We start from the raw sequence: 27,185 nt of genomic DNA on the forward strand, positions 1-27,185 counted from the left end.
ATAACCAGTTATAACGATACTCATCTGTAATCCTTAGGATTTCATTTTGAAAACAAAACGTATTTCATCATTTGCTCTGACAGAATTCACTTCCATTTTTTTGACAAATGTTTGACCTTGATTGTATCACAGAAATAGATTTTTTTACTCTTGCTGATGCAAGCTTTTTTATTTCGTTTCAAGAGCAACCGTACCAGCTAGCATGATGTACCACAATTCACCACTAAATTTAGTCTTTTTTAAAACCAGTGACAGTTTGTCTCGGTGGCAAATTTTTCACTTTAATATGTTTGTGGATAGAGATATTTGTTTGTCCCGTGGTTACCACCCAATGAAATTTAAAGGCAAATTAGCATAAGTAAAGTTATAAACAAGAGGAGATCATTGGCCAAACCTAGTCCATTGGTGAGAAACTGGTCCAAGAGTCTCATCCAGACATTTCAGGGTATTGTCTTTGATGATATAGTTGGGTAGCCTGTTCTATACTCCTACAACACAACAAAAGACTGGACAAACAGGAACTTAAATACAGGACCCTTGTATTAAAAGTCTGTTGCTCTACTGACTGAGCTATCCAGGTTCTTTAGACCCTAGAATTAGGACAACCTGACCAAACTTGAATTTCTTGAACAGTCAGGGAGATTACATGACCAGAATGCCAGGGTCCAGGACGGTAAATCAGAATCAGACCTCATGTTGCCCTACTTTTGTTTTTTTTTTGTTCAATTTGCTTCTCCCATCATTATTATTTATTAGATTTGGCAATCCTTAGGAGACTGTGGGTGTGAAAAGGGCAGATTCTTGGGCCTGCTGTTTTCTTAATTAACAACAATTTTAAGGAGCTTAGTTTTTCACTGTTGTATATTCCTTGCTCTCCCACAGTATTTGTGCTACATGATGTCTCACCTCGGAGCATGGCCTCAATCAGCAGGAGAAGCAGCTTGGCTGGCTGGTCTCACCACAGCTGAACAATCATAGGTGCCATGTTGGGAACATCTGCCTTCCCACTCCTGACACCACCTGATCCTCACCAAACCTAATATTGTTTATAAAGAGCTTTCTACCACTCTGGTCCACTGTGCACGGAATGGAGGAGAGAGGGATGGTGAAGGTTAGGAGTGCTGCAGGTGAAGCAGTCAAATTCGTTGCCGAGTAATGCTGCTTAAGCAACCTCTGGCTGGAGATTTGGAAAGGGTACAACCAATGATGGGCAGGAGGGAGGCCAGATTTTTGAGAAACTAATAAAAAATGAAGTGTTCACAAACCAACAACAGAAAGGATGATGTGATATGAGGACCGTAATTAGTATTTGAAAAAAAACTCAAATACAGGAACTACATGATAGGGCAGAAGGACAGAATAGGGATTTTAAACTGGAACGTAAGTATGCATTGCAATCCTATAGTATATTGCACATGTGGCAAAAATTACAATTGATGTGATAACACAGGTTTCTGTTATAGATAAACTGTTATACCTGCTCCATAGATAGATAGATACTTTATTGATCCCGTGAGGGAAATTGCAGTGCAACAGCAGCTTAACACACACAACACAGCCACAGTGTAACGAATTATATAATAATAGTACAATACATACAATACAATACAAGAGTTACTCACAGTCCGGACACACAAGAACAAACTAGAACAGAACAGTACACAGAAAATCGTATCACACGTATGAATATAAATATAGATGTAACCATAGATATAAATATAAATGTATTGCACAGGTCCCTGGCATATATTGCACAAAAGTGGTTGTAAACGGGAAAAAGAAAAAGAAAGAGAACAGATGTAGCAGTAGATGTGTATATGCGTTTAGTCCAGAAACAGGTCACTGTCGCTGTTGCCTCTGCCAAGACGCAAGGTGGATGCGTTGTACAGTCTTATGGCAGACGGCAAGAATGACCTCCTGTAGCGCTCCCTGTCGCACCGTTGATGAATCAGTCTATTGCTGAACGTGCTCTTCATTCCTGCAAGCCTGTCATAGAGGGGATGGGAGAAGTTGTCCATGATGGCCTCTAGTTTGGACATCATTCTCCTCTCAGCCACTACCTCCAAGGGGTCCAGGTCAGACCCAATGACAGAGCTTGCTCTCCTGATGAGCTTGTTCAGCCTTTTGGAATCTACTGCTCTAATCCCAGAGCCCCAGCACACCACTGCGTAGAAAATGGCACTCGCTACCACCGACTGATAAAACATGTGTAGCATCTTACTACACACATTGAAGGACCTGCGCCTCCTCAAGAAGTAAAGTCGGCTCTGTCCGTTCTTATAGATGGCCTCGATGTTCTTAGACCATTCCAGTCTATCATCGATGTGCACTCCCAGGTACTTGTACAAGTCCACCATCTCCACGCCACTCCCATGGATGTAGACAGGAGTAGGTTTAACCTTTTTCCTCCTGAAATCTACCACCAGTTCCTTTGTCTTTGTAACATTCAGTTCCAAATGGTTCACCCCACACCACTCCACAAAGCTGCTGACCAGTCCTCTGTACTCCTCCTCCTGCTCACCCTTGATACATCCCACAATTGCAGAGTCATCTGAGAACTTTTGCAGGTGGCATGACTCTGAGTTGTACTTAAAGTCCGAAGTATAGAGGGTGAAGAGGAATGGAGAAAGAACTGTCCCTTGAGGTGCCCCTGTGTTACTCACTACCAGTTCAGACACACAGTTCTGAAGTCTCACAGACTGTGGTCTGCCCGTCCATTAAAGACAATAAATCTTAAGAATAACCCATAATACATTACACTAGGTTATATAAATGATTTAATATGTTCTAATTTTTCATTTCTAATTATTATTAATTTTATATATTTAAATATATAATATCATGCCCAAAAATAGCAATCTCAAATCCACACATTAACTATGGGCTCACTATAAAGTATTCACAACAGTAATGAACCAACATGGTTATATTGGACCATTCAAACTGAAAATTGACTCATTACAACATTTTTGACAATTTATGTACAAAAGTCACAGCAACAACTCAAGATAAAAATATTAAGCCATTCCCATTTTTAACTTTATTTTAAACATATACAAACATAATTCTGTAAAAAAAGTAATACAAATAATTTTCTTCAGAAATTAATTAGTTCTATTAACCTGAAAGAAACTGCACAATTGATATTCTGAAATGATATATATGGTGTTCCAATATAGTAAGTATCAGCAATATATTAAAAAGATCATAAAAACTAATAAACCATGTTATTCTCATCATTCTAAGACAGGATGGTCTTATATACCAAACAAGCCTTAATTTCTAACATATTTTATATTGTTTTTCTGACAAATAACTGTTTTTTTTAAACTGGTATTTGAGTGATAAATCATTATGTTGTAATGTTATGTTGTAATGTTATGCTTTTACAGTGGAGGGAGCCGCATTTGATTCACCTAGGCTATATTAAGCTGATCATCTTTGGATAGAGGTTTATAAAATGTTTACTTTTAAGTTCCACATTAACACAATATACTGCTTGTCCAAACTGAGATACTGTAGCTCCTCATGATTTCAAAAACACTGAAACTGCACTAAGGATTACAAGTACCTGTATGCAACAGTACAGTACATTGGGCCTTATTTGGAGCAAAGTTGACTATCTGATAATTTTAATTGCTTCTCGCAAGAATCAATCTGTTAGTGATAAGTCTTTTTCTGGTCTTCCATTAATTGTAAAGCAGAAGTATGTATTCCCCATGAGAAATCATGGTCCAGTTCATGAAAAACAGCAATGAGTCTGTCTGCTTTGCAAGTTTTTCTTGTGGTAACGATCAGAATTTGCTGTTTAGGCTAAATATTAAACACAGTCCTAAACTGAATGTTTGAAAACAATACAGTCTTTCCAAAACATTCATGCTTTTTCATATTGTATGCATTTATATATATTCTATTTTTATATCTTAGGGGAGTAATATTTTAACTTAACTATACTATAACTATAACTTCACACACTACTAAATCTGGTGAGGATACAATAAAAATATCTTTACAATATATTCTTTTTGACAGCAGCCATGTCACTCTGCAATTTACATCTGGTAACCCACTGAAGCTAAGCAAGTGTGAGCCTGGTCAGTACCTGGATAGGAGACCTCCTGGGAAAACTAAGGTTGCTGCTGAAGAGATGTTAGTGGGGCAAACAGGGGGCACTCACCCTGTGGTCTATGTGGGTCCTTATGCTCCAGTATAGCAATGGGACACTGTACTGTAAAAAGGCACCATCCTTAGGATGAGATGTAAAATCAAGGTCCTGACTCTCTCTGGACATTTAAAAAATCCTAAGGCATTTCTCAAAAAGAATAGTGGTGTAATCTTGGCATCCTGGCCAAATTTTCTCATTGGCCTTTAACAATCATTGCGTCCTAATAATCCACCTCTATGAACTGGCTTCATCACCCTGTTCTCCTCCCAACTGATAGCTGAGGTGTGGTGGGCATACTGGTGCACTATGGCTGCAGTTGCATCATTCAGGTGGATGCTGCACATCGGTGGTGTTGGAGGGGAGTCCTCATTACCTGTAAAGTGCTTTGAATGGAGTGTCCAGAAAAGCACTATATAAGTGTAAGCAATTATTATTTTTATTAAATTGTATGATTCTATTCAGGAATTCTTGATAGTTTCATGTTTTGAGACAAATCTATAAATGAAGTACTCTTATTTTCCATATCCTACAAATAATGCATGAAATAGTTGCTTGAGGATATCTAATACCTAATGAAGCAGTACAAATCAAAGCAATGATCTGCTCTGAAAAATAATGATTTTGAGAAGACACTCCAAGTAAGAACAAATGTTATAGACGGACAATTCAATGTGGTGAGAAAGCTGCAGACGTGGAAGAGAGTGCAAGAGTTTAGGAGGAAGGAACAGAGAACTCACAAACAGGGGTTAAAAGGTTACTAACACACCCTTGTGGGTGCTAGTGATGTTCAAGATAGAGGTGAGGTAATTTATTTGGAAAATGTTTACAAATTCTTTAGTTTTCAAAAAATAATATTTTCCCAATTGGGGAAGATGAAGTTAACCTAATTCAAATTCTAAAATTGAAGAAGCTTCTGATTTCAGTTAATCATAACAGCTAAGTTAAATGAAAAAATAACTGAAATAATATGTCAAGTGCACAGGTTGGTCAATTGTTTTTATTTTGAATGGAACTGAATGCTTCTGAAAGGCCAAATAACTCAATCACAGTAATACTGACTGAATTGAAACATATTTTAATAAAGCTCCAGGTGGTTTGTCTGCCACAGGTCTCACTGGTGGAGCACTGCTTTCAGAAAACAGCAAGCACTTGGTCAGATAATGTGGAAGAAAAGTTACCTTCACCTAATTCATCTGTTCAGTAGATGTTGATTTAGCTGACAAGATTGCCAGTGGTAGTCAGTACCAGCTCCACCTTTTTTTTAGGTTCAGCAGTACGAAGGAAGGTGAGAAGCTTGATACTGATCCCTAAGCTATTCTCGGAGTGGAAGAGGCAATATTTGTTAAGTAAACATTGTGTTCTCTGAATTCTGTAGAAGAAGAATAATTTGCACTGCTAAATTAAAAATAGTATCATAGTATAATATCAAAATAAGAATGAATTTAATGTTGCAATATTAAAATTACATTTCAAAATGTCAAACATTTCTACCATTACTACAGTATGTCGTGGTAGTGTATTTAATATTACAGTTAGCAGATGCAATTAGCATTTTCTTCCAGCTGTGTCGTAAGAAATATACACATGAAGTTAAAATCTGGCAAGGGCAACCAAATGTTTTCTATATGATTTAGCTAAGTAGTCGAATAGATTAGCCATTGACAATGGCTGCCAATTTGTAGGCTGCAAAATGTAAAGTAATGTAAGATACAACATAATATCTGTGCATTTTTCAATTTTAGTAGGAAAGACCCATATTAAAGCAGCTATGCATTCTCTTTGAATACTTTGAGATTTTATCAACAGGACAGGACCAACATATGTGCATCAGTACATTCCAAATTAAAATGTATATCACAATATTTGCTTTTCTACACTGAACTATAAATAGAGGAGACATGCAGAATCCTGCAATACATGCAAAGGCCCATCTGTTCCTGTTATCATTAACAATTAAAAGCGAATGAGCAACCTGATCTTTCTGACAGCCTTTTGTACAGAACACAGAACTGCAGGAGATTAATGGCATAAAGGGGAACACGCTCACGCCAGAAACCCAACAGCAGCAGCAAAGAGTCGATGGGGAGGTGGTGGGGGTAAGGGTCAGAGCTGTTTGCATGTGTGGGTCAGAATGAATGCTGGCAAGCATCACAAACAGAGTCTTGCTGTCTGGCACAGGACCACGAGTGTCTGACAAAAAATACAAATGGAAAACAATAACAGTGACTTCTTCATGGATTAATGCAATTTCATTAATAACCAAGTGCATTTGTCCTGCACCAGTTGTAAGTGGCTATCTGGTACTTCTGCACTTTTGGATACAGATTAAATGCACATATCTCATATGTACATTTGAGATGTATGATGCATACAGTACAAACTGTTTTAGGAATAAATAGATTAGACGTAAGTTAAATACATTACTATGATCAAATATTGAGACAAATGTAATATAAAGCTTGTAATCTGATTACACTAGCTGTCAATTATTTTTAAGATAACATTTCTGGATTACTTTTAGAAAAGAAAAACAACACAGAAGAAAATTATAAGTGGCCCAAGGCTCAGTTTACCAGTAGAAAAGCAGCTGTTCTCCGCTGCTGTTATCTGATGAGTTAAAAAGCAGAACTTTATAAACCACACAGAGTACTATAAAGCTCAGTAGCAGGTCTGGGATTCACCTAACTAGTGTGAAGCACTGTCTTCTTTGTACAACTGAGCAATAATTAGTTAGCAGAGGAAGGCAATACAGCTGCCATATGTAGAAGCAGCTGCCATATAATATAACGGACCTATCACAACACATTATATCAATCACTGTTGTGAGGAAAAGTTTGTGAAACCTTCGGAATCATCTGTATTCCTGCATTAATTGCTCCTGTAGTGTGATCTGATCTTCACCTTAGTCTAAAAATAGATCAACACAATCTCACAATTTGTATTTTTCTTGTCTACACTGAACACACTGTTTATCATTCATTGTCTATGTTGGATAAAGTATGTGAACCTCTAGGATAACGATTTATATTAAAAGGGTTAATGGGAGTCAGGAGTTCCAATAAATGAAATTACAATCAGTAGTGGGTTGAGGTGCCCAGCTCTATAAAATAACCCACAAAGTTTGATTATCAACAGTCTGTTCTGCACAACAATGATTTGTTGAAGTGAAACATGCCCCAAATAAAAGAGGTTTCAGAGGACGGAAGAAAAAGAGTTGTTGATCATAAGGCTGGTAAAAGTTTTACAGAAGCATTTCTAAAGGCTTATGCCATCGTCAATCCACAGTCAGGCAGATAGTGTACAAATGGAAGAAATTTAGCAAAACCATTGTTACACTTGTGGTTGTCCAACAAAAATCACAGCAAGAGCAAGCCATACAATGCTCAAGAAGGTGACAAAGAACCCTAGGGTAACAGCTAAAGATGTGCTGGTGTCTCTTGCACTGGCTAGTGCCTGAGGTCATGAGTCCACAGTAAGAAAAGTGCAGAATAAGAGTGGTGTGCATGGGTGGATACCACAGAGGGAACAACCGCTCTCTTAATTTTGCCATAGACCACCTGGACGTTCCACAGCACTACTGGAACAGTGTTCTGTGGACAGAGGAGACAAAAGTGAAACTTTTGCAGTCATTGAGGGAACAATGAATTCCAAATTGTATCAGCAAATTCAAATTAGGGTATCTGTGATCTGAAGCATAATAGAAGTCAGGACTTTAATAGAATCCTGACGTTAACCCAATTAAAATATTGTGGCGTAATCCGAAGCAAAATACCTCCAAACCAATGTGCAGGACTGATCAACAGCTACAGGAAATGTTTCATTGAGGTCATTGCTGCTAAAGTCAAGTCAACTTTAAAGGATGTTCCACCAGTTATTACACCTAAAGGTTTGGATACTTTTTCCAGCATAGACAGTGAATGTTTAAACAATGTGTTCACAAACGTTTTCTCTCCACTGTAAATAATAAGATTCATATTTTAAATAATTATCAAAGATACTTTGAAATTATATTTCAGATTTTGTTTTAGACTTGTAAAAAATTCAAGAAGACAAGAAGGATGATTTACTTAATTTCAGATTTTCAAGGACAGCTTTCGTTTTAAAATCACTATTAAAATCACATCTTGTCACTGTTAGACGTTTGATCCTTACAAGCCATATTTTCCCTGGACTGTGCGATGTATAGTGAAAAGGGTTATATTATAACTTGCATAGCTCTACTGGGAGTTACACACAGGGAAGACTGCAGTATAATGTGTCCACAGCTTCAAAGTAGTCCATGGCAGGGTACAAACTCACAATGACATTTTAGAGACAACAATGAACCTAGCACACAGAGAAAACACACATGTAAACTCCACATAGAAGACATATCAGCCTGAAATCAAACTTGATGTCATCCAATGTCAGAGAGACAGCAGTGCTAACTGCCATGACAACCTAAAAGAAAATTCCAAACAACCTCATCAACATAATACTAAAACATTAGTTTCTAGGGAAAGAATTAAACAATTTAAAATACTTACACATCTACTTCTATGGAAAAGAAAAGCCTGGAAAATGGAAAAGAAAAGACTACTTCATAAAAATTTAAATTAGACAGCAAGCACTTCCTTTCTCCTTCAGTCCTCAATTACTATGCTGGAACCTGACCTAAGTAATATCACAGTGGTGACCAACAAGCAATGATGCTTATTCATGAAAACAAAACTGTTTACTTTGCCTAATTTATTTTTTCAGCTTCCAAATGTAAAACACCTAAACCACTAACAATAAAGGTAAACATAGTGCACGATAGCTCATAATTGCCAGCTGTTGAATGAATTGATTCAATTCATGTTTGTATTCTTTTATTTTCAAATCTTTATCTTTAGAATGCTTTTACTCTGAACAGTAAAAGTGGATTTATTCTGTGCTATCTTATGAATATACTTTTGTGTATACTCTTATCTTATGTGTAATATTTTAGACTGTTCTCACTAGTCAACAGTTACAAAGCAGAGAACCCTGATGAGATTGTGGCATTTGTTTATTTTACACATGAAAATCACCTACAGCAGACTAGACTGTTAATTAACACCCAGTATAATTTGTTTATATTAACCATCACAACATTGTTTTCTCCTAATTCTTGGTTAGCCCTCCTTTTCACAGATCACCTCTGTCACAACTGTTTCAACACAGAAAGAATTTCAAAGCTTATAAAAAGCACAAAATATGTTCCCCTTGCAACTCTACTGAGAACTCCACTTCAGACACAAGCTAGCCTTATAATACTTATGTTACAATATTTGATTTTTTAAATCAAAATATAGTCATAAATAATTGTCAATAGGTTTCTTATTTTTACTGATAGTAAAAACCTTCAGTTGTAGTTGTACTTTTTGCAATGAAAAATCAGAAACATAAAGCAAAAGATATTTAAATTGCATGCTGAACATGAAAACTGGTGATGTGAAATGCTGATGATTTCTCTGTGTAAAAAGGAGAAAGTCAGACAGTATCTTGAACCAGATGCAAGCAGCATATATTCTCCTCTCAGACATCCTATGAAACATTAAATGCCCAAAACATTATAGCATTATACCAGTTTCCCCAGCATTGTAACAGTCTGTTGAAAGCAGTGTTGTCCATTGGATGAAATATTAAACCAGGCTCCTGATTACCTGGTCATTAAAGATCCCGTGGTAGTGTTTGTAAGCATAAGGGTATTAACCCTAGTGTCACAGCAAAATTCCACTCTGGGCTAGCACAATCTGACCTATCTAAAGGTGAAGCAATTTTTCACTCCTCCTGATCTTAGTAGTGGGAATGCGACACATCTATAAATGCTTCACTAACATCACTAACATCAATAGAAACTCAGATGATCATAAAATGATTAATAGAACATGTGTTAAACCCCTTTTTTATACAGCTTAACCTGAACAGTTATGCATTTACTTTTCTTAAATTGTTTGTCTCTCCTGTGGTGCTCTTGGTTGAACAATACACCTGCAGGCACTTTTATTTGATCCTCAGTGGCTGGATTGCACTAGACGAAGACATCATCTGAGGACATTAGGGGTTAATGTGTTTTCTCTGAGCTCTATAACCCAAGAATCACAAAGCCATAGTCACAAATCATATTGAACATAAAATGCAAATGTGAAGGGTATTCAGTAAATTATGAAGTTATTCAATTAAATATGTAGACTCTTGCCAAATTACAATAAGTAATCCAAATTCACAATTTTCTCACAGTACTTCAATGTTGTAGCAATAACATTGGGCCCTGCAAAAGACCACACTGTCAGATTTGGATGTGTTTGTGTCCACTCAGTTTTGTGATTAGTATTATGCCACACTTGCATTATTCTTAAGACTGTATTTTAATATAAGATGGTCCTATAATGAAGAGTATATATGGAGAATTTGAACAAAATTAGATTATAAAATAAAACATTTCTTATGTTTTTTTCTTTACTCAAATACATACTGTACAAAAAATTCCTTTACAACTGTTGTCTTCACACTCAAATATCGACAAATCCAAAATACATTTTATATGCTCTTTTTCTTCATAATATAGCATTTCCTTATCTGTAACACAACAGATAAAAACATAATTTGGACTGAAGGTTGCTGCCTGAAGAACAATATAGGTTCTTGTGTTCAAAAGTATATTGTCTTCCACAAGGGAAATGGAGTTTTTTTCCCCACCAACGTTATAACAGAGATTTCCTTTTTGAACATTATTAAGTAAAAAGTTATGCTTGCGTTTTTTGTTATAGGAGCTACAGTATTTCCACCAGAAAAATTAGTTCCTGCACACTGTATGATTAATTTGAATAGGAAGTTTTATCGTATCACTGTTACTGATCATGAAGATCAGCTGTAGACTGTTTACACGACTGAAAATAATATATTTTTTTAATATTGCAAGTTAAATCTGCAATACAATTCTGTAAGTGCTTTTTGAAGACCAGAGGTTTTCTGTGACCAATTGTTAAAATAGCTAATGAGTTTCTGTCTCAGTGTCATATTGTTTTCATTAAATTAATTAGGCACACAACAGGGACAACACTGCTGATGGATCCCAACTGTCTTGCTTATGTGGCCTCATCTGTAGAGCGCTCTACACATTATAGCCCAATTCAAGTTATATGACATTCATTTTAAAATGCAAATCAATTTCTTTTGGGTAATAGGACATTTTATTTTTAGCATTTCCCAGAGGAATAATAGTGACTTAGAATGAGGCAAGGGAGCTCATACAATGACATATGGACACATTCTAAACCTCTGAATGCATTTTATTTATAGTATTTTGTGCCCATCTTCAATATATAACCAGCTGTTAAAATATTTAATTTTGGAATTAACACATTTTTAAAAGGTATTATATAACCTTATATCTTTTTTGCCTGGGTCTCCAAGCCTAGGAAATTAAATGGTCATACAATGACCATTTCTGTGCAGTTTATTTTCATGGGTTCAATGTCACAATTTGATACTTGGTGATGCTGCTGGTTAACTATAATTTTCTCTATAGCTACCATCCAATATATCCAATGGATTATTTTCTCAGAAAGAAACGTGTACAACTAGCAATCAATCCAGAAACATTTCCCAACAGCAAAGTTTCACACTTATTAAAAAAAAGAGACAGGATTTAAATGATCCATTACCATTTCGTTCAAAACGTTCCATGACACTTGAACATCTGTAATGTTTTCTAAAAATGTTTAAATAAATTTATGAAATTACTGCAGAGGAAGATACACCCATGTTTACAGTATGAAAGATTTTCCCAAACCCTGTGGTAAAAACATTTGCAATTATAGAGCATACAATGCAGCTAGCATATTAAAGGGTCATCTCACACCATATAGAACACTCTATGCCTTAACACTGCAAAATGCTTTTCCAAACTTTATTTCATTTATTATTTTCAAGCTACGACTAAAAAGAAAATTGAGAATTTAATTAGACTATGCTTCATCCTCAGCTTGTATGATGCATACAAATGACAATTAAAAAAATAGAATTGTCCTGTTACATTTTAACAAGATAAAAAGACTACAGATTACAAAACTGCAAAACCTAAAACTATTAAGCACATGCCAGTGATATCATTTGTGCCTGGCAATGTAGAGACTATAAGAAAACACCGTCCCAAACAGACACAGTTGGATAGTTCTCGATCATTACAGATCGAACTACACAATTTGAAAACACCTTAGGCATGATATCCTACTCAGGTTTTGTAATAAAGCATTCTGGATGAATAAAGAACAACTTGAATATGAGATTTTAGGGGAAATAATTTATTTTAGAATTTACTTTGCTATATAAATGATTTGGTAAGCAGTACATTATACCTGACTGTGTGGTTCTTATGAAACATCCTGCTGATTTACATGTACTGTAAGTGATGTTTCGAGTCAAGTTTGTCAGCTGACATATGTTTTGTTTATGAAGCATTTACATCTCATACCCTGGAATGTACTGGATAGAGTGAATGATGGAACATATCCCCCAGCATCAGTTCACCACTATAATAAGTAAGTGAGGGACAAATTATGGATGCTTTGTTACCAACAGTTTAGTTATAATTCTAGCATGACTAACAGATATCATGGATCAAGTGATAAGAGAACATAAGAAAGGATATAAATGAGAGGAGGCCATCTTGATTCTTTTGTTGCTAGTAACTAAGGGATCAATGGATCTCATCCAGCTGTTTTTTTAATAAACTCCAACAACTTCCCTAGTCAAAAGTACTCAACTTTGCCATTCAGAGTCTGGTGTATTTTATCAGACCCGCATGGTCTGTCTTGGACAGTGATATAAATGTAGACCCCAAATCATCTAGTAGCTTAGACTTGTGCATTATTACAGGTGGGAAACAAGACAGTTATGTAAAAGACATACCAGAAAAATGGAAGTGCAGGAAGATAAGACCATTCCTATCTTTAAGGAATTTGGTGGGGTGCTTATTAAAATACAGTTGTAACTTCTTTATACTGGTTATTTTCAAACATAAATGTTAAGAAAGGAATAGCAATATATCATGTTATTGACACATATATTCCACTCATTGTATATTTAGAGCCCTTGGTGTTAAAACTAAAAAAACTTATCTAGCGCTTAATACCAAAGCATATTGATCTTTCTGTCTAGAAATAAATTTTCAACAGGTTAGATTGCATCCAAAGAATGAAAGCAGATACCAAAAATTGGGATGAAGTAGTCACAAGTAATGCATAGCAAACTGATGATACTAACAGATACCTTTAAATATTAAAGATATTTGATTATTTTCCCTGGAAGTACATACTTGCCTTCACAGAACCACAACTGTATTTCCTTAAGAACCCATCAATAAAACTTATATTCCATTGGCGGTTATCTCTCACTATATTAATCCTTGCCTCTTGTATTACAGTATTTATTTCCACTGGGAGAGTCCCATTTTTCCTGTATGACAAAGAAACATAATGACATGAAAAGAGCAATAAAAGTCTTCAATCACTTTTATTAATCTCAATATTGGTTTAATTATTTTTGGCATTGATTTGTCATCTGAAATTGTGAATTATTTGCAAGTAAGAACACACTTTTAACAACATAACATGTTCCATCAGCTGAGAATCATAGACTTCACCATTATTCACATTTTGGAATATTAAATATAAGGAAATTCAAATGTACTCCTTTAGCTCTGAACACACTACTGGAGTTAGTACTCTTTTTGAAGAGTAATGATTACCACAACAAATTATGTCCTAATACTAATTTTACAGAAAGCTGAGGTGCATACTTAGGTTCTTGAGGTGGTAAAGGAAATTTGCCATGATAAGATTTTTATCATATGGAAAGCTAAGAATTTGAGCTACAAAGAAAACATTAAGTAAAGGGTAAGACAAATACAGACCAGTAGACCATAGAAACAGAGCTGTTCTTCTGTAAGTAACTGTACAAGTATATGTATTTTATGCTCATGATCAAGGTTACATGCACAAACTGATCCAAGGATTTCATCCAAACATTTATTGAATGAAACCAGGGTATCAGCTTCAACACCAAGGCTGAGTAGCTTGTTCCAGACAACTACAAACCTAGAAATCAGTGTTAAATGCACTTTCCTGTGGTTTGTTTCACTGTTGGTTCTAAAGAACTCCATTGGGTTGGCTTTTTCAATTCCTTTCTAATACTTAAACCTGGATTCCAAGTAGTCTTCTCAGTTCGATTCTTTTAGCCTGTCAGTGTAGTACATTCTTTCAAACCCCAGAAGCGGCTTGTTATGTGGTGACAAGAATTGTACACAGTATTGTAATTGAGGTACAATTTTAGCATAACATCATTTTATTCAAATTTCTACTTAACTTGACCAACTAAGCAAGTTGGCTGGTTTACTAACCAGTATAAGAATTTATGACATGTAAGTGTTCGGTCCGATAGTTATCGTAACTGCCTCAGAGTTCTTGCGTCCGAAGTTAATTCTGGCCTTACCTCCTGCTAGGTTAATTAATGTCTTTATAATGCTTTTGCACCTAAGTGTGAGTCCTGTAATGGACTGGCATACTTTATATGGTGTAGTCCTGTCTTGAGCTCTATGCCTCAGGGTAACAATGATCCTAACTAGGAAAAAAATTATCTTTTTAATAAGACACTGATGGATCATCCATCCATTTCCTAACCACTTCAACCAATTCAGGGCCGCGCTGGAGCAAGATCTTACAGGCATAGTGGGTACAAGTTGGGAAGACCCTGAACAGGACATCAATCCATTAACTGATTACATACAAGCATTTAAGTGCAATTTATTATATTAATATCCAAATTTTCCTCCTCTACAGAAGGTGTATAAAAACCCTAGAACTACCTTTATCTGACCAAAACACCTGTGCACAGTCCCTGTGCTCCATGGCTTATGTGCCTTCTGTCCACACTATCTTTCATTTGCATATAGTGTCAGGAAACCAAACATCATTTCTTGATTAACATTCTTTTAGTCTTTTTGACTGTTCAGTCAGATAAGGCAAGTATAGAAGCTCTCTCAGTGAATTGCACAGCTTGGTAAATGGTTGTGTCTTATAGTGAAAAGGTTGGTACGCTCATGAGAGCTTGAGGAAGGAAAGAACTTAATAACCTTTTTTTCTCATCTTGGTATTTTCACAATACGCTGATGACCTGGAGACCCATCTATACAACATCGAATTTTACTAATTTGAGTGATCCAGAGTACACCATTTAAGGATTTGAACTTACTGTATAACTCTCCCATTTAGAGTCAAGATCACTAATCAGTACACCACAATGTTAGCTTGTAAGGAGCCAGTACTCCCACTACACAGATGAGGTGAAGAAGTGAGAAATTAAATTACTGCACCAATTGAATTAGGGAGGAAATTTAGGAAGGCCTGATTGTGCACATGCAAAGTGGAATTGAGCCAGTACACCAGATTTAACATTGCTGATTTTACGAGAAATGCTATGTGATCTCCAGTGTCCATGTAGTTGGAACCTTGGAACATAACACATGGACACTAGACAATGTTGCTGGTCCACTAACATCTGTTTTTTCTTAGATCTCCCATCCTTAGTTAGTCTCTAAGACCTGATGGAATCAGGCTACAAGGTGATATTCTTACCAATACAAACAAATCATCAAAACTCACCACTGCTAAAAAATAAACGTGAACATCCAGCTATTTATACCATGGATCATTATGCCACTCAATATTGTATCATAAATTACAGCTGTTGGAAACAGAAAAAAATGTACTTAAGTGTTTTAATGATGAGAGAGCATGGAAAGGGAGAAGTTAACATGGCACATTCTATACATCAATTTTTGGGAGCTCTTATGAATCCATTCTCAAATAATTACTGGGCGTGCACAGCTTCACCCATGAGAAGCATCTAACATGTAATTAAAAGATAGAGCCAATAAAAACAAACACACAATGTTGTCCTGACTACTCATCAAATTTCAGTGCACAATTTAATGATGTAATTTTCTTGTTTGTCTTGGAAAGGGACACTAGCCAGTGTTATTTAAGACGCACACAAAAAGAGGAAAAAAACTTCATTAGATATTAGTGCCCCAGGGCAATGTCAAAGACTGTGCTCTTTGGTACAACAAATGCTCATATCAAATTAACAAAAAAAAAGTAATGATTCATAACATTATCATGTACCATACCATAACACACCTTAAAACAATATCACCATGCTACTGGCTTTCAAGATTTATAGGTTGAATACCTGCTCATGAAATGTACTCCCTAGGTGGGTATTTGTCTGATTTTCTCTCTGAACACATACCGTATTTAGACAAACCGTAATACCAAAGCTTGTCTGGATCATCCTTCTTCATTAAATTCTGGAAGCAACCTCAGTGGAATTACTTGCTCATCATAGCACCAGTCAACATACTAGAGAACCATTGTCAACAGCAAGTAAATAACACCAATAGTCATATCACTGCCAAGGGCATAACCTCACTTCAAGTATGACTTGGAAACTAAATCCATGTATCAGACTTAAAGCAACAAACTACATCATAGGTTCTTTAGATTATTTAAAGTGTAATATGAACTGGCCACTTACCCCGCAGTATAAAATGGAGTGAAATTCCAGATTGTTTAACCAGGTAAATGTCTTTATTGAAAGGCGGCATTAGTTAATTTACTTAGTACATAATATTTTCAGAAAGTGTCCGAGTAAAGGAATAATCCCACAACCTTCCATGGATGTTTATATAGAACATCAAACACATCATAACATAACAAAAATAAACACTTTACCATTTTATTAGAAAGATTAATGAATTTTCATGATCTGGTTTAAAAGCATCAACAATTTACTGCTGCAAAGTGTTCTGCATTCTTAATTTCTGTTAATTTAAGGTTAATTTTCAATCTCTGGTAATCTGTCCGAAGTTAAAAGAGCACAGCAACAATTTAGCTAATTTTGATAAACATGTATTCGGCATAGTGTAATTAGTATTTGTATTTAGCCCAGTTCGCTAAAGCATGTGACCCTACCTTTATGTCTGACCGGGGCCTACAAACAAAAGACTAAAGTGACAGGTGGGAACAATATTGTAATGACAGCGTCTACTTACCTTTATCCCTTGCTGTTGGGTGGTTAGCGTCAATTTGGTTTCATCCAGAAGCAAGACCTCGCAATAAAACTCCTCTTGAGCAGCGCAGAAACAACCCATTTCAGAGTCTTACAAATGAAACAGCGTGATAAAACAGTATTCCAGTGGCTTGGTTTTGCATCGACCAAAGGAAGAACTGCTTCTGGTTTCAGTCCAGTGATTCAGGAGTGCTTTAACTCATTCATCGGTAATGCGTATGACAAAATAAAAATGAGACTATTTTCCCCTAAACCGATGCTTTCAATACGTAGTAGGAAATTCTAAACTTGCGATGATGGGCAATGTAAAGTCTTCCGCAAACCAATCTGAAAGACACACAAGTAAAACGCAAGTTTGAAAAGAAAAAGGAAGAAAATATCATACACCTTGCAAACCAAGAGACTGAATTTATTAATGGACCCACTGAATGATACATTTTAAAATTCAACAACCTGATCACCATTTTTATTTAAATTTATTTTACTTTTAATTATACTTTTAATCATGAAAATAAAAAATGTATTGTTTTCACGGCATGGACAGAGAAATGGATAGAGATGGGGTCTTATTGTATCTTCTTACCTTACGGAATATCTCCAAATCCTTTGTTTTTGATTGTTAATGTTGTTCCGTTTTGTTTAATTTATGTTAAAGACAAAGTAAATTTTGTTTTGTTTTACCGTTACTAAAAAGACATAATTACAAATTGCTGTCCATTATATAACTATCATTGTCATTTTCTTTTCTTTAGGTTAGATTAAGCTTACTTCAAAGACCGGGCTATGGTCTCCTCCTGAGGCTACTTCTCACATTTGTGATGAGTACCCCATAAGCAGCGCATTTCTCATTAGCACATGGGATCTGCGCCTTAATTTATCCTCCAGGGTCGCTTTTCTTAACAGTTTTTCGTTAAATTCTTGTCCAGGTGGAGTTCCTTCTAACGTGGGTTGTACTCCGCATTCACAATTCTCTCCTACTATTCCGGTACGATCCTGCCCCAGTTCAGGTAGCACAGCTCCCCTTGTCCCTGTGGAAATGAACATGAAAACCTACTCTCTAGTGTTTCAGCCTGTGTGCTGAGCAGTAGCTGTGTCCGTCTCCCCGGTGATGGCTCTCCCCCTGTGACTCCGCCTTCACGGACTTTCTTCCTCGGGCAAGACAAGAAAAGGCGAAACTCTTCTGCCACCTGCCGGGGAAGAGCTGAGCAATCTGATTCGTAAACACCTGTCCATAGATAATGCTCAATAAATCTTGATGTAGCCAGGGGCTCTAAGAATTCACGGTTGAGTTGGATTTTTCTAGCTTGTTTTTTACTGGGGGGAGTGAATGCTAAGAAACTGAGGAACTGTTCTTCTGCAAGGAAAATATCCAGGCACTTTGTACAGTACATTTAAACGTAAAAATATGTTAATGAAAAATGTATAGGATAAAACCCTTTATAAAGCGATTGTTTGCTTTATAAACACATATATAGTAGAATTGAGTAATTTTGAATTCATTTTAAGTCATGTTTTAATATTAAAAACGATTTAACATATATAACCATATACAGTATCCTAGAAAATTCCCGATCTGATATCACACTGATATCACAATACATGCCAGAAATCAAACTTCAGCGCTGCTCTTAAGAAGAACTTAAAATCAGACATTATTTTAATAATGCTCATTTTATTAATTTATTGACATAAAACAAGTCGGCAACGATTAAGGTACGTCATGTTATCAATAAGAGCTTGCCTAAGTATTACCTTAATAATTTACTGTACAAATATTCGCTTTGAGACAATGTAGAAGTTTATTAAAGAAGCTGTGGTACTGACGATCCTGTTCTACTGCACAAAGTGAATGCAAGTCAAGTGTATCATGTAATGTATCATGACACATATAAACTGTAAGCCTGACTCACAACACGTGTTGCCTATTTGTATTGTTTTAAAAAGATAATTCTCTTTACAGCATAGCTTCATAAGAGGAGACCTGTTACAGTACAAAATGTATTCATCAATGATGATGAACAAAGAAAAGTGGAGGTTAATCAATTTTTCCCATTTCAATTTTAAACTGGACGTTTGAGAAAATTTCACGTTTTTAGGTTTGTTTAGGACTATCTTCATTGCTTTATGTACATTGCTTTATGCTTTATGTACCACTATTTCATTTACTTTCAGCTTTTTAAGTGTAACTATTGTTTTGTTACATGCAAATATGAAACTACTTTGCATTCATTTTTAACAGAAGTTATGTTTCGGCAAAAAAAAGAAACAATGACTTTATTTCTCATTTACTGAAAGGGCGGGGCCCGCTTTTATGTATTTGTACTGTTTGCAATTCAGTCGCCCTGAAATTCCAGATCTTTAGGCTCTTCTCTTTTGCATGGCTTGCTTCAATAAGATAAATGTTTTATAGTGTTTTCCTGCTTCATATAAAACGTTCAGTTTGTCAAAAGTAGGTGTCACTCCTTAAATGTTTTTAAACTATTACTTTAAATGTTATGGATTAAGTGAGCTGTTTTTTTTCTGTTGTAAAAAGTGATGATACCTGGTTCTCTGTTGTTGTAAATTGTTGATTAAACCTACTGGATTAATTTTAAATCAGCTGTGTATGTTATTCAAGGTATAATTTAATATAAAGCAATTGTTTCCAAGTTATGTATACTAATGTTATGTTTTAGGACGCGTATTTTATGTTGAAAAGTTCGTGAGTGCTTCAGGTTATTTTCTCAGTGTTCTGTAAAAAGTGTAAGTGGCATTCCTTATGGAAAGTTAAAGTTATTTTCTGCAATATAAAAGCTTAATAATTTACAGAATTTATATTTCTTATTTCTGCTTGTTAGTCATATTTTTACCATTTTATAGTCTGTTATTGTCTTCGTACATTGGTTTGATTAGCAATGGTGAAAATTTAAAAAAATCTTTATAGCTCCATCGTGTGGCAACATTGTATATTTTCTCATGGTCCCCAAACGATAGTATAAGCTAAAGAAATGTTTGTCGTATCCATTTTCCCTGTTACAATTATATTTTATTTAAGTGATTATAGCTTTAGAACACTTATTTCTTTGTATCATCCAATTTCTTATATTGTCCATAATACACATATATAACTGCCATACAATATTTTAAGTGGATCACTTTTACCATTTGAAAGTCACTTTGTACTCTTTTTAAAATTATTTTAAACATTATGCAGGACTGTATCACTAGAAATAAAACAAAAACACTTTGCAGAAAATATGCCTGTGCATTTTTCCAGTACTTCAGTGTCTCTAATCTAAACCCCACTTCCAGATCAAAATAAAAGCAGGATCTGAAGGCAACCATAGATGAGTGTTGTTGAAACTGTCTAGGATGCTTCCTAACAGCTGAGAAGAGATTCTTTCACAAATATTCTTTACAAAAAAGCAAGATGGAATTGAAGGCTTCTTCTTTTGTATCTTTTCTAAATGTTTTGTATAAAATAAATAAGGCCATATTTATTTCATAAGTATATTTTTATATAAAAAACACTGGGTAATTCTGATTAATTTAGATAAATGAAAATGTATCTGATTGCAAAAAGTGGATCAATGATTTGATTTATTTCAGATTTTTATGTTACCAAGCTGTCATATTACCTCTGGATTTATTGAAATAACTTGGAAGTCAGTGCTTTCCTGGTCAATTAAATATTCTACCTCAAATGTGTTAAAATACAACTTGTAGCAACAGATAAAAGTAAAGGGGTAATGAAAAATACAGGCTCTATAATGTTGTACAAGGCTTCAAACTACCTATACAAGCAGCATAGAATGCTTCAGGTTGCCCTGCTGTTGCCCCTGTGTGTAAAACAAAAGTAAGCCTTAAGATTCAATGAAGGTCAGCTGTGAAGAATGGGTCATTCAGCTGCTTAAAGTTCCATTTACAAATGACAAAGCAACACGGGACTTGTACAAAGGTACAATGTCATGAAGAGACTGCATACTGTATGTTTGGTCAACATTCCTTTCTGCTTGATTAATTTCAATATCTTTTCAGAAAATGGGCAGAATCCTCCTCTGTAAGTGTTTTGTGACATTGTGAAGAAGTTCCTTAGAATCCCAGAAGATGGCTGTAATGATTTTGTCTGCTGAAGGCTGAATTCACAACATCCTGTGTGGTGGAGACTTCCCGGAGTTAATCCTTGTCTTATTGCCAGATGTGCAGTAATGTGAGTGGATATGTGTCAAAATTTGTACGTATACCACTGGTACCGATCTAGATTACTGATATCTTTGAAAGCCCAGTTTGAAGAAACCTTTGAAGAGATTTTTAGTTGATCACAGAAACACTCAATGGGAAGTTCTGCTCCTGTCTCATTTACCTCATCATGTGGACAACTACCTGCTTTAGTTGTGCCCTACTGACTGCTTTTGTCAGGTACAGTATGTGCAACGCTGTCATTATAAACACACACCATTCTTCCAATCAAGAAGTGAAACATGAAACATTTCTTTGTAGAAATTTCACCAGAGGCAAAGTGGTACATTGGCCCAGAGCCCATCCTGGTTTCTGGAGAATTAAGGGAACTAGAAAATGTAACTTCCTCCAGGGCAGGCTCTGGTCCATTTCAGGGATTACACCCCAGCAATGCTTATCCCTACTCATTCAGCTTGGTGTAAGGGAGCTACTAGGGTAAAGTATAGTACCTCTCTCAAGGGTAAAACAGCATTGTCTCCAGCAGAGCCTTGAACCCACAACCTGTCATACTGTATATGAGCCTAAAGGCTTATCAAATACTCTGTGCCATCCCTTGTTTTCATTGTAAAGTTGTGAAAAAATAAGCTTTCAAATGAGCCCTGAACCAAGATGTTGATTAATTTAAATATTTATCTATGAATGTATTGATGTACGGTAGTAAAAATAAGCATCTCCTTAGGCTATCACTTTCATGTGTTAAATTTTAATGAGGTGAAAATGATAAATGCAGTCCATTTAGATTTATTATTATGCCCAGTACAAAGCCTCTAGCTGTTTTTTTTATCTCCAATTAGACAAACAGCAGATTGAGAAAAAAGACAGTTTTTTTTTACATCCACGTTTTATACACAAGGACAATTTACATGTCTTTAAAAATCTAAACATTTGTTTAAGGATCTTTCATTTAATGGTGGAAAAAAACTGGTGGATGTCACTTTTTTTAGAAAAACCTTTCTTAAAAACATATGTTTAGTGGTAAAAACATTTTATGTTTATGTAAGATGCATCAACAACTACAGGAAGAAATCTTTATAAAAGCTTAAAGAAATACAGTAACTTGTACTTGGTTTGCATTATATATTTATTACAGCTTCAAAGTTGTTTCCTAAAATTTACCACAATTTTAGGAAAAATTTGGTAAATAAAGAAAACACAACGTTTTGGCCGTTTCGGGTGTGAAGAAGGCTCCATGGCCTTTTTATTGGTTCCTTTGCAGCCTACGCATGCTGACACAGCAACCCACCTGAATTACTTTAAAGAAACTTGTCAATCACATTTCTGCATGAATGTTTAAAGAAAAATTAAGTCTAATTTAAAATAGTATTTAAAAGTGTTTGGATTGATCAAAGGGAAGAATGGACTGAACTCCACAAGACTGCATGTGTTACATGTTTTAAAGCAAGTATTGAAAGCAGATGTATTGCTTTCAACAGCAGCCATACATGTTGCTAGTCTGTTCTTCATCCTTTATGATGACAAATATTAACCAGCATAAAGAATTCACCTGTTCAATGAAATGTCAGTGCACTTTCTACAAAACAGCTTTTCTTATTTTCGCGATAACTTTGTCAAGTTGTTGCAGTTATAAGTGATATGCTTTTCTGTAGCATGGCTCTGTATATTAGTTCAATATGTTTCTGTATGCTGTGACTTGGAAACTCAAGTTGCAATTACAACTCAATAAATGTAAGCAAAAGTTTAAATACGCAAGCAGATGAGTAAAAGTCATCAGCTGATACTGGAGATTTATATACTATATACTATACTTAAGAGTTGCCATTCTTCGAATGTTAGACAGAGATCCTGAATACTTGATCATTAAATTTCCATGGCAATATTTTTAAAAGTAGTTTGATTATTGTAAGTGAAAATGCCTAACACTGTACAAAGAACGATACTTATTGTAGTGTATAATGAGAATAAGGTACGTATGAGTTCAGTTTCCAAATTTTATGTCATGATTTCCCATCTCTTTTCAACTTCAGTAGGAACTGCAGTGATTTATTATGTAACCTAAAATATTTTCTCTTCTAGCTTTGTGGGTATGAAAAGGCTTCAACTGTGTAGGGAATTAGATTGTATTCAATTTTTAAAGAAAACTTGTATATCTCCAGGCATTGGGTTTCAAAGGTAGTACTGTTCTTTTTTTTGCTATTCCAATACCGCATCTCAAAAAGTTGAATTAATACGTGCAGCCTGTTATGTTAGAGCTCGGGAAATCTGACGCTAAAATCCTCACAAATTCCTTTTGAACCGTCAAGCTGTACTTCGACCACATAATTTCTATGTTCGCGACCATTTTACAGACAACAAGATTAATCTAAAAAATAGGCAATTTAGCACTTATTGACTTTGTTGCTTCTGGTTTACTATTTTTTTTCTGTTACTGTTGATAATAGTACTCCAACGTTAAACTTAAAAAAAATATTTCAGTGTTTCCGGACATGTTGTCATAAGCTATTTCAGTACGGCTTCAAAACAGTGTACAAATAACTCGTTGATGGCACAGTGGCTACATTGAAATGCGCTCGTGTGCTTTGCTCTCTGCAGTGGTTTTATTTCTTCTTATGCTTTCACAGCCGACGGGACAGCCCCAAAACAGCTGTATGTAAAATGCACGATACTGCGTAAAATTTCTACGGAGCATGCAGCTACTGCGGTTCCCCCCGGCTAGCCTGCAACGCGCTGGGAGGAATTTGGAAACTGAGAGTCTCTGCCTCCTCACCGCGCCTGCGCATTCACAGGCTGGAGGCACAGACAATATGGCGTAGCGTGGAAGGGGGAACCCACTGTATTTTGGGAAGAAACAGAGGGAGACACAAAGAAAGAAGTTTCGGCAGGTTTTCTAAGAATAAGAGCAATTAAATAATAAAGGAATGGGCGTCGAAAACTAAAAAAAAAGTTTTATCGAGACGATTTTTTCGGAGGGAGCTTTTTGAACTACGGAGAAGGGTTTGATGTTGGTTCAGGTAAGAAATGTTTTGTTTGCTACAACTGCAGTCTAACAAAAGTTGCAAAATACTTGGAAAACACCAGTGATTACTTTGGGAACGACTAATTAACGAGGTGTAATTTAGCTGGGGTGAAGGCAACTAACCCAATCAACTGATCATTTATTTTACTAATGTTACCTTTTTAAAAAAGTTACCTGCTGTAGCTTCTGCTGTCCTTCTACGGAAAGATAACATGTTGCGTTTATGTTGAAGTTTTGGGTACTAGTACTACTACAGAGTAGCTTTCTGTACTGTTCCTGTACAGAAATCCTTTCGCTTGGTTAACTTTTGCTTGTTTGTGTTGGGAATTAAAAGTCCACTTAACGTAAGACTGTGGTGAGGTAATTAATATCAAGATTTGAGAACTCTTATGTGCTGGATCACTAACGCAATTTCAGAGCCAGTTGGATTAAGTAAAGATATACCTTCAAACTAGTCTAAAGAATGTCCCGTTGTGGGTCGTGAGAGGCGAATGTGACCAGGCAGAATACTTGCAGTAACAAAAGAGCGAAGCACAAAGGTCACTTATCTGTTGCAAATCACTGCTTGTTACCGGTGCTCAGACTGACACTGAATTTTAAACGCAACCATACATTTGTGAGTCTAGATTTAAAGTTTAAAGAAAGTTTTAGATTCTGTGATTCTAGTACTACGAAGATGCAGTCTCTGATAGTGACGCGTTGCCTGCGACCTTACTTACGAATAAATCTTTCAAAACAGTTTGAAAATTCAGTACCAAATAAGCGACCACTTCGAAGAGTGGTTTTGTGCGATGAAAAGATGGGGCCAGCCTTTTCCTTAGACGATAAAAAACCGAGATCCCGTTTGTGGGACACCAGAGCAAGACATTAAAATTCCGTAACCTTTGTGTAAAGAAAATATTTTGCAATGGAAATGACAAACATTCAAACGCAGTAATATAAGAATTTTGAATTGAACAAAACTAAAAAAGGGAGACGATATTTTATTTGTTTTCCGAAGTGTGTTCGTCGGTGTATGCCCATAAGTCAAGCATGTATATATAGAATTATTTTCTCCAATGAGTGTTGCAGATCTTCGCGATTATATTTCTATTCCAAATTGTCTTAATTTTTTAGTTTTGTTACAATATCAATATTAACAGTAGCTAATGTCAACGAGCATCCAGTTTGCAATGTCTTAACTGGCTTCTGGCAGGAATTTTGTGTTCTGCATGGAAACTATTGCGGTTTGTGTGAGGGGGAAAAACCGATGAGCAAAAGTTTTCACGAAATAGCATCTGTTATTAAAATTTTCATCACTATCATGAGGCGCCTCAAGTCTTTATAAGTGTAACTCGATTATTCCTTTTTATCATATTAGATCATTTTGAAGAAAAATCTGAATAAAATCTATGTTGACACTTATTTAGCATTAAACACTTAGACTGTGAAAAGACTGAGTTGTGTTTTACAATTGAAAATAACATGTTGAAATGTTTTCTTTTAGGTCCATTAAAAACGGTTACTTAGTAAGTAAAGTGGAACACATTTTAATTGACCAGAATAAGTCTTTAGATAATCAATGTATACATGATTTAACTATGCACAAAAAATGACTTCAGAAAAACACAAGTATATACTGTATTTTGTGGGGATTAAAAAAAATTAATTACATACTTGTACCTCAGCATAAATGAAACTATCACATTTTAATAATTTGTACAAATAGTTTTAGCTTTTTACTTGCATTTCCATATTCTACCGTGAGTTTGTGAGGTTTTTTAAGTGTTGTGTACTTTGTGGATTCTGATATCAGTTTGGTTAATGGCAGATCAATTCTCAGTCCTGATTTTATAAGACCTCTATGTCTGCTGTTTTTTTTGTTCCAGCTGGGTCCTTACACTCATCAGTGTTGTGATTGTTCAGACTTGCTTTTATAAATTCCCTCTTAAACTTGCAAATTGTTAATTTTGATTAAACAGCTGTTAATAGGTGATCTGTTAATAATGAACAGACACAAGTGGGCATGACACTTCATCAGGCATTTCCCGCTGACTCGGTTTTTCCTTCTGCTTGAGCAGGAAATTGGTTAGATTTCAGATACTGTACCTGTCCTGAACCTCATTTATTAGTGTGGGGTTAATACCAATTCAGCTTTTCAAGATCTGAAAGCAAATAAAAAAAGGCTTCAAATAAATTGTTTTTTTTTTAAGAATGTCTGATTGTAGAAAAAATGCCTATACAAGCAAGTAGATCATCTACTGACAGCAATTAGTACTTGTGATTAGGGGACCAGTTAGAAAACCCCCAGCAGAAGCTGATGTGCTCCAATATCAGGATTGAGAACCACTGGTTTAGAGGAATGAAAGTGTTTTTATATGTGTATAGAAACATCAAACTGCAGTACCTATTCAAACAGCAATTTGTTTTCAGTTTATATTGGAGTGGTCAGAATTAGTCTACGGAGGTCAGTTTTTTCAGGCTTTATGAGAAATGTGCTGTATTCCAGATGTTTTGTAAATTACTGAGAAATAACACCATTTAGAAGATATTTTGTGAACAATGTGAATATTGTAGAATATGATGATTCAGATGATTACAGTGATAGGATTAAGATCTCTCTTGTCTGGTTATATATTTTTTGCTTTATTTTCTTAATATGGTTCAAAACTCAAAATCTTCTCAAGTCTTTTAATATTCAAGCTTAATTGGACC

General features: G+C 35.5%; 2 protein-coding genes across 4 annotated transcripts in view; one reads left to right on the forward strand and one right to left on the reverse strand.

The window, feature by feature from the left end:
* The window catches only part of epb41l4a (erythrocyte membrane protein band 4.1 like 4A), a 129,869-nt gene extending 111,474 nt beyond the window's left edge, over positions 1-18,395 (reverse strand). Inside the window, exons 1-2 of one of the 3 annotated variants that reach the window (XM_015337561.2) lie at positions 17,883-18,395; positions 17,283-17,626 (exon numbers count right to left, since the gene is read on the reverse strand). In XM_015337561.2, coding sequence (XP_015193047.1) covers positions 17,283-17,381 — 99 coding nt within the window. In that variant the 5' untranslated portion in view covers positions 17,382-17,626; positions 17,883-18,395. The remainder of the gene's footprint in view (positions 1-17,282; positions 17,627-17,882) is intronic. The other 2 variants (XM_015337556.2, XM_015337551.2) reach the window with 2 other exon arrangements.
* A 5,859-nt stretch (positions 18,396-24,254) lies between these two features.
* Positions 24,255-27,185, forward strand: part of apc (APC regulator of WNT signaling pathway) — a 76,188-nt gene continuing 73,257 nt past the window's right edge. The window contains exon 1 of the mRNA XM_015337714.2: positions 24,255-24,486. The gene's annotated coding sequence lies outside the window, so the exon portion shown is untranslated. The remainder of the gene's footprint in view (positions 24,487-27,185) is intronic.

The sequence above is a fragment of the Lepisosteus oculatus genome, chromosome 3, assembly GCF_040954835.1.
Source record: "Lepisosteus oculatus isolate fLepOcu1 chromosome 3, fLepOcu1.hap2, whole genome shotgun sequence".
NCBI classification, from domain to species: domain Eukaryota; kingdom Metazoa; phylum Chordata; class Actinopteri; order Semionotiformes; family Lepisosteidae; genus Lepisosteus; species Lepisosteus oculatus.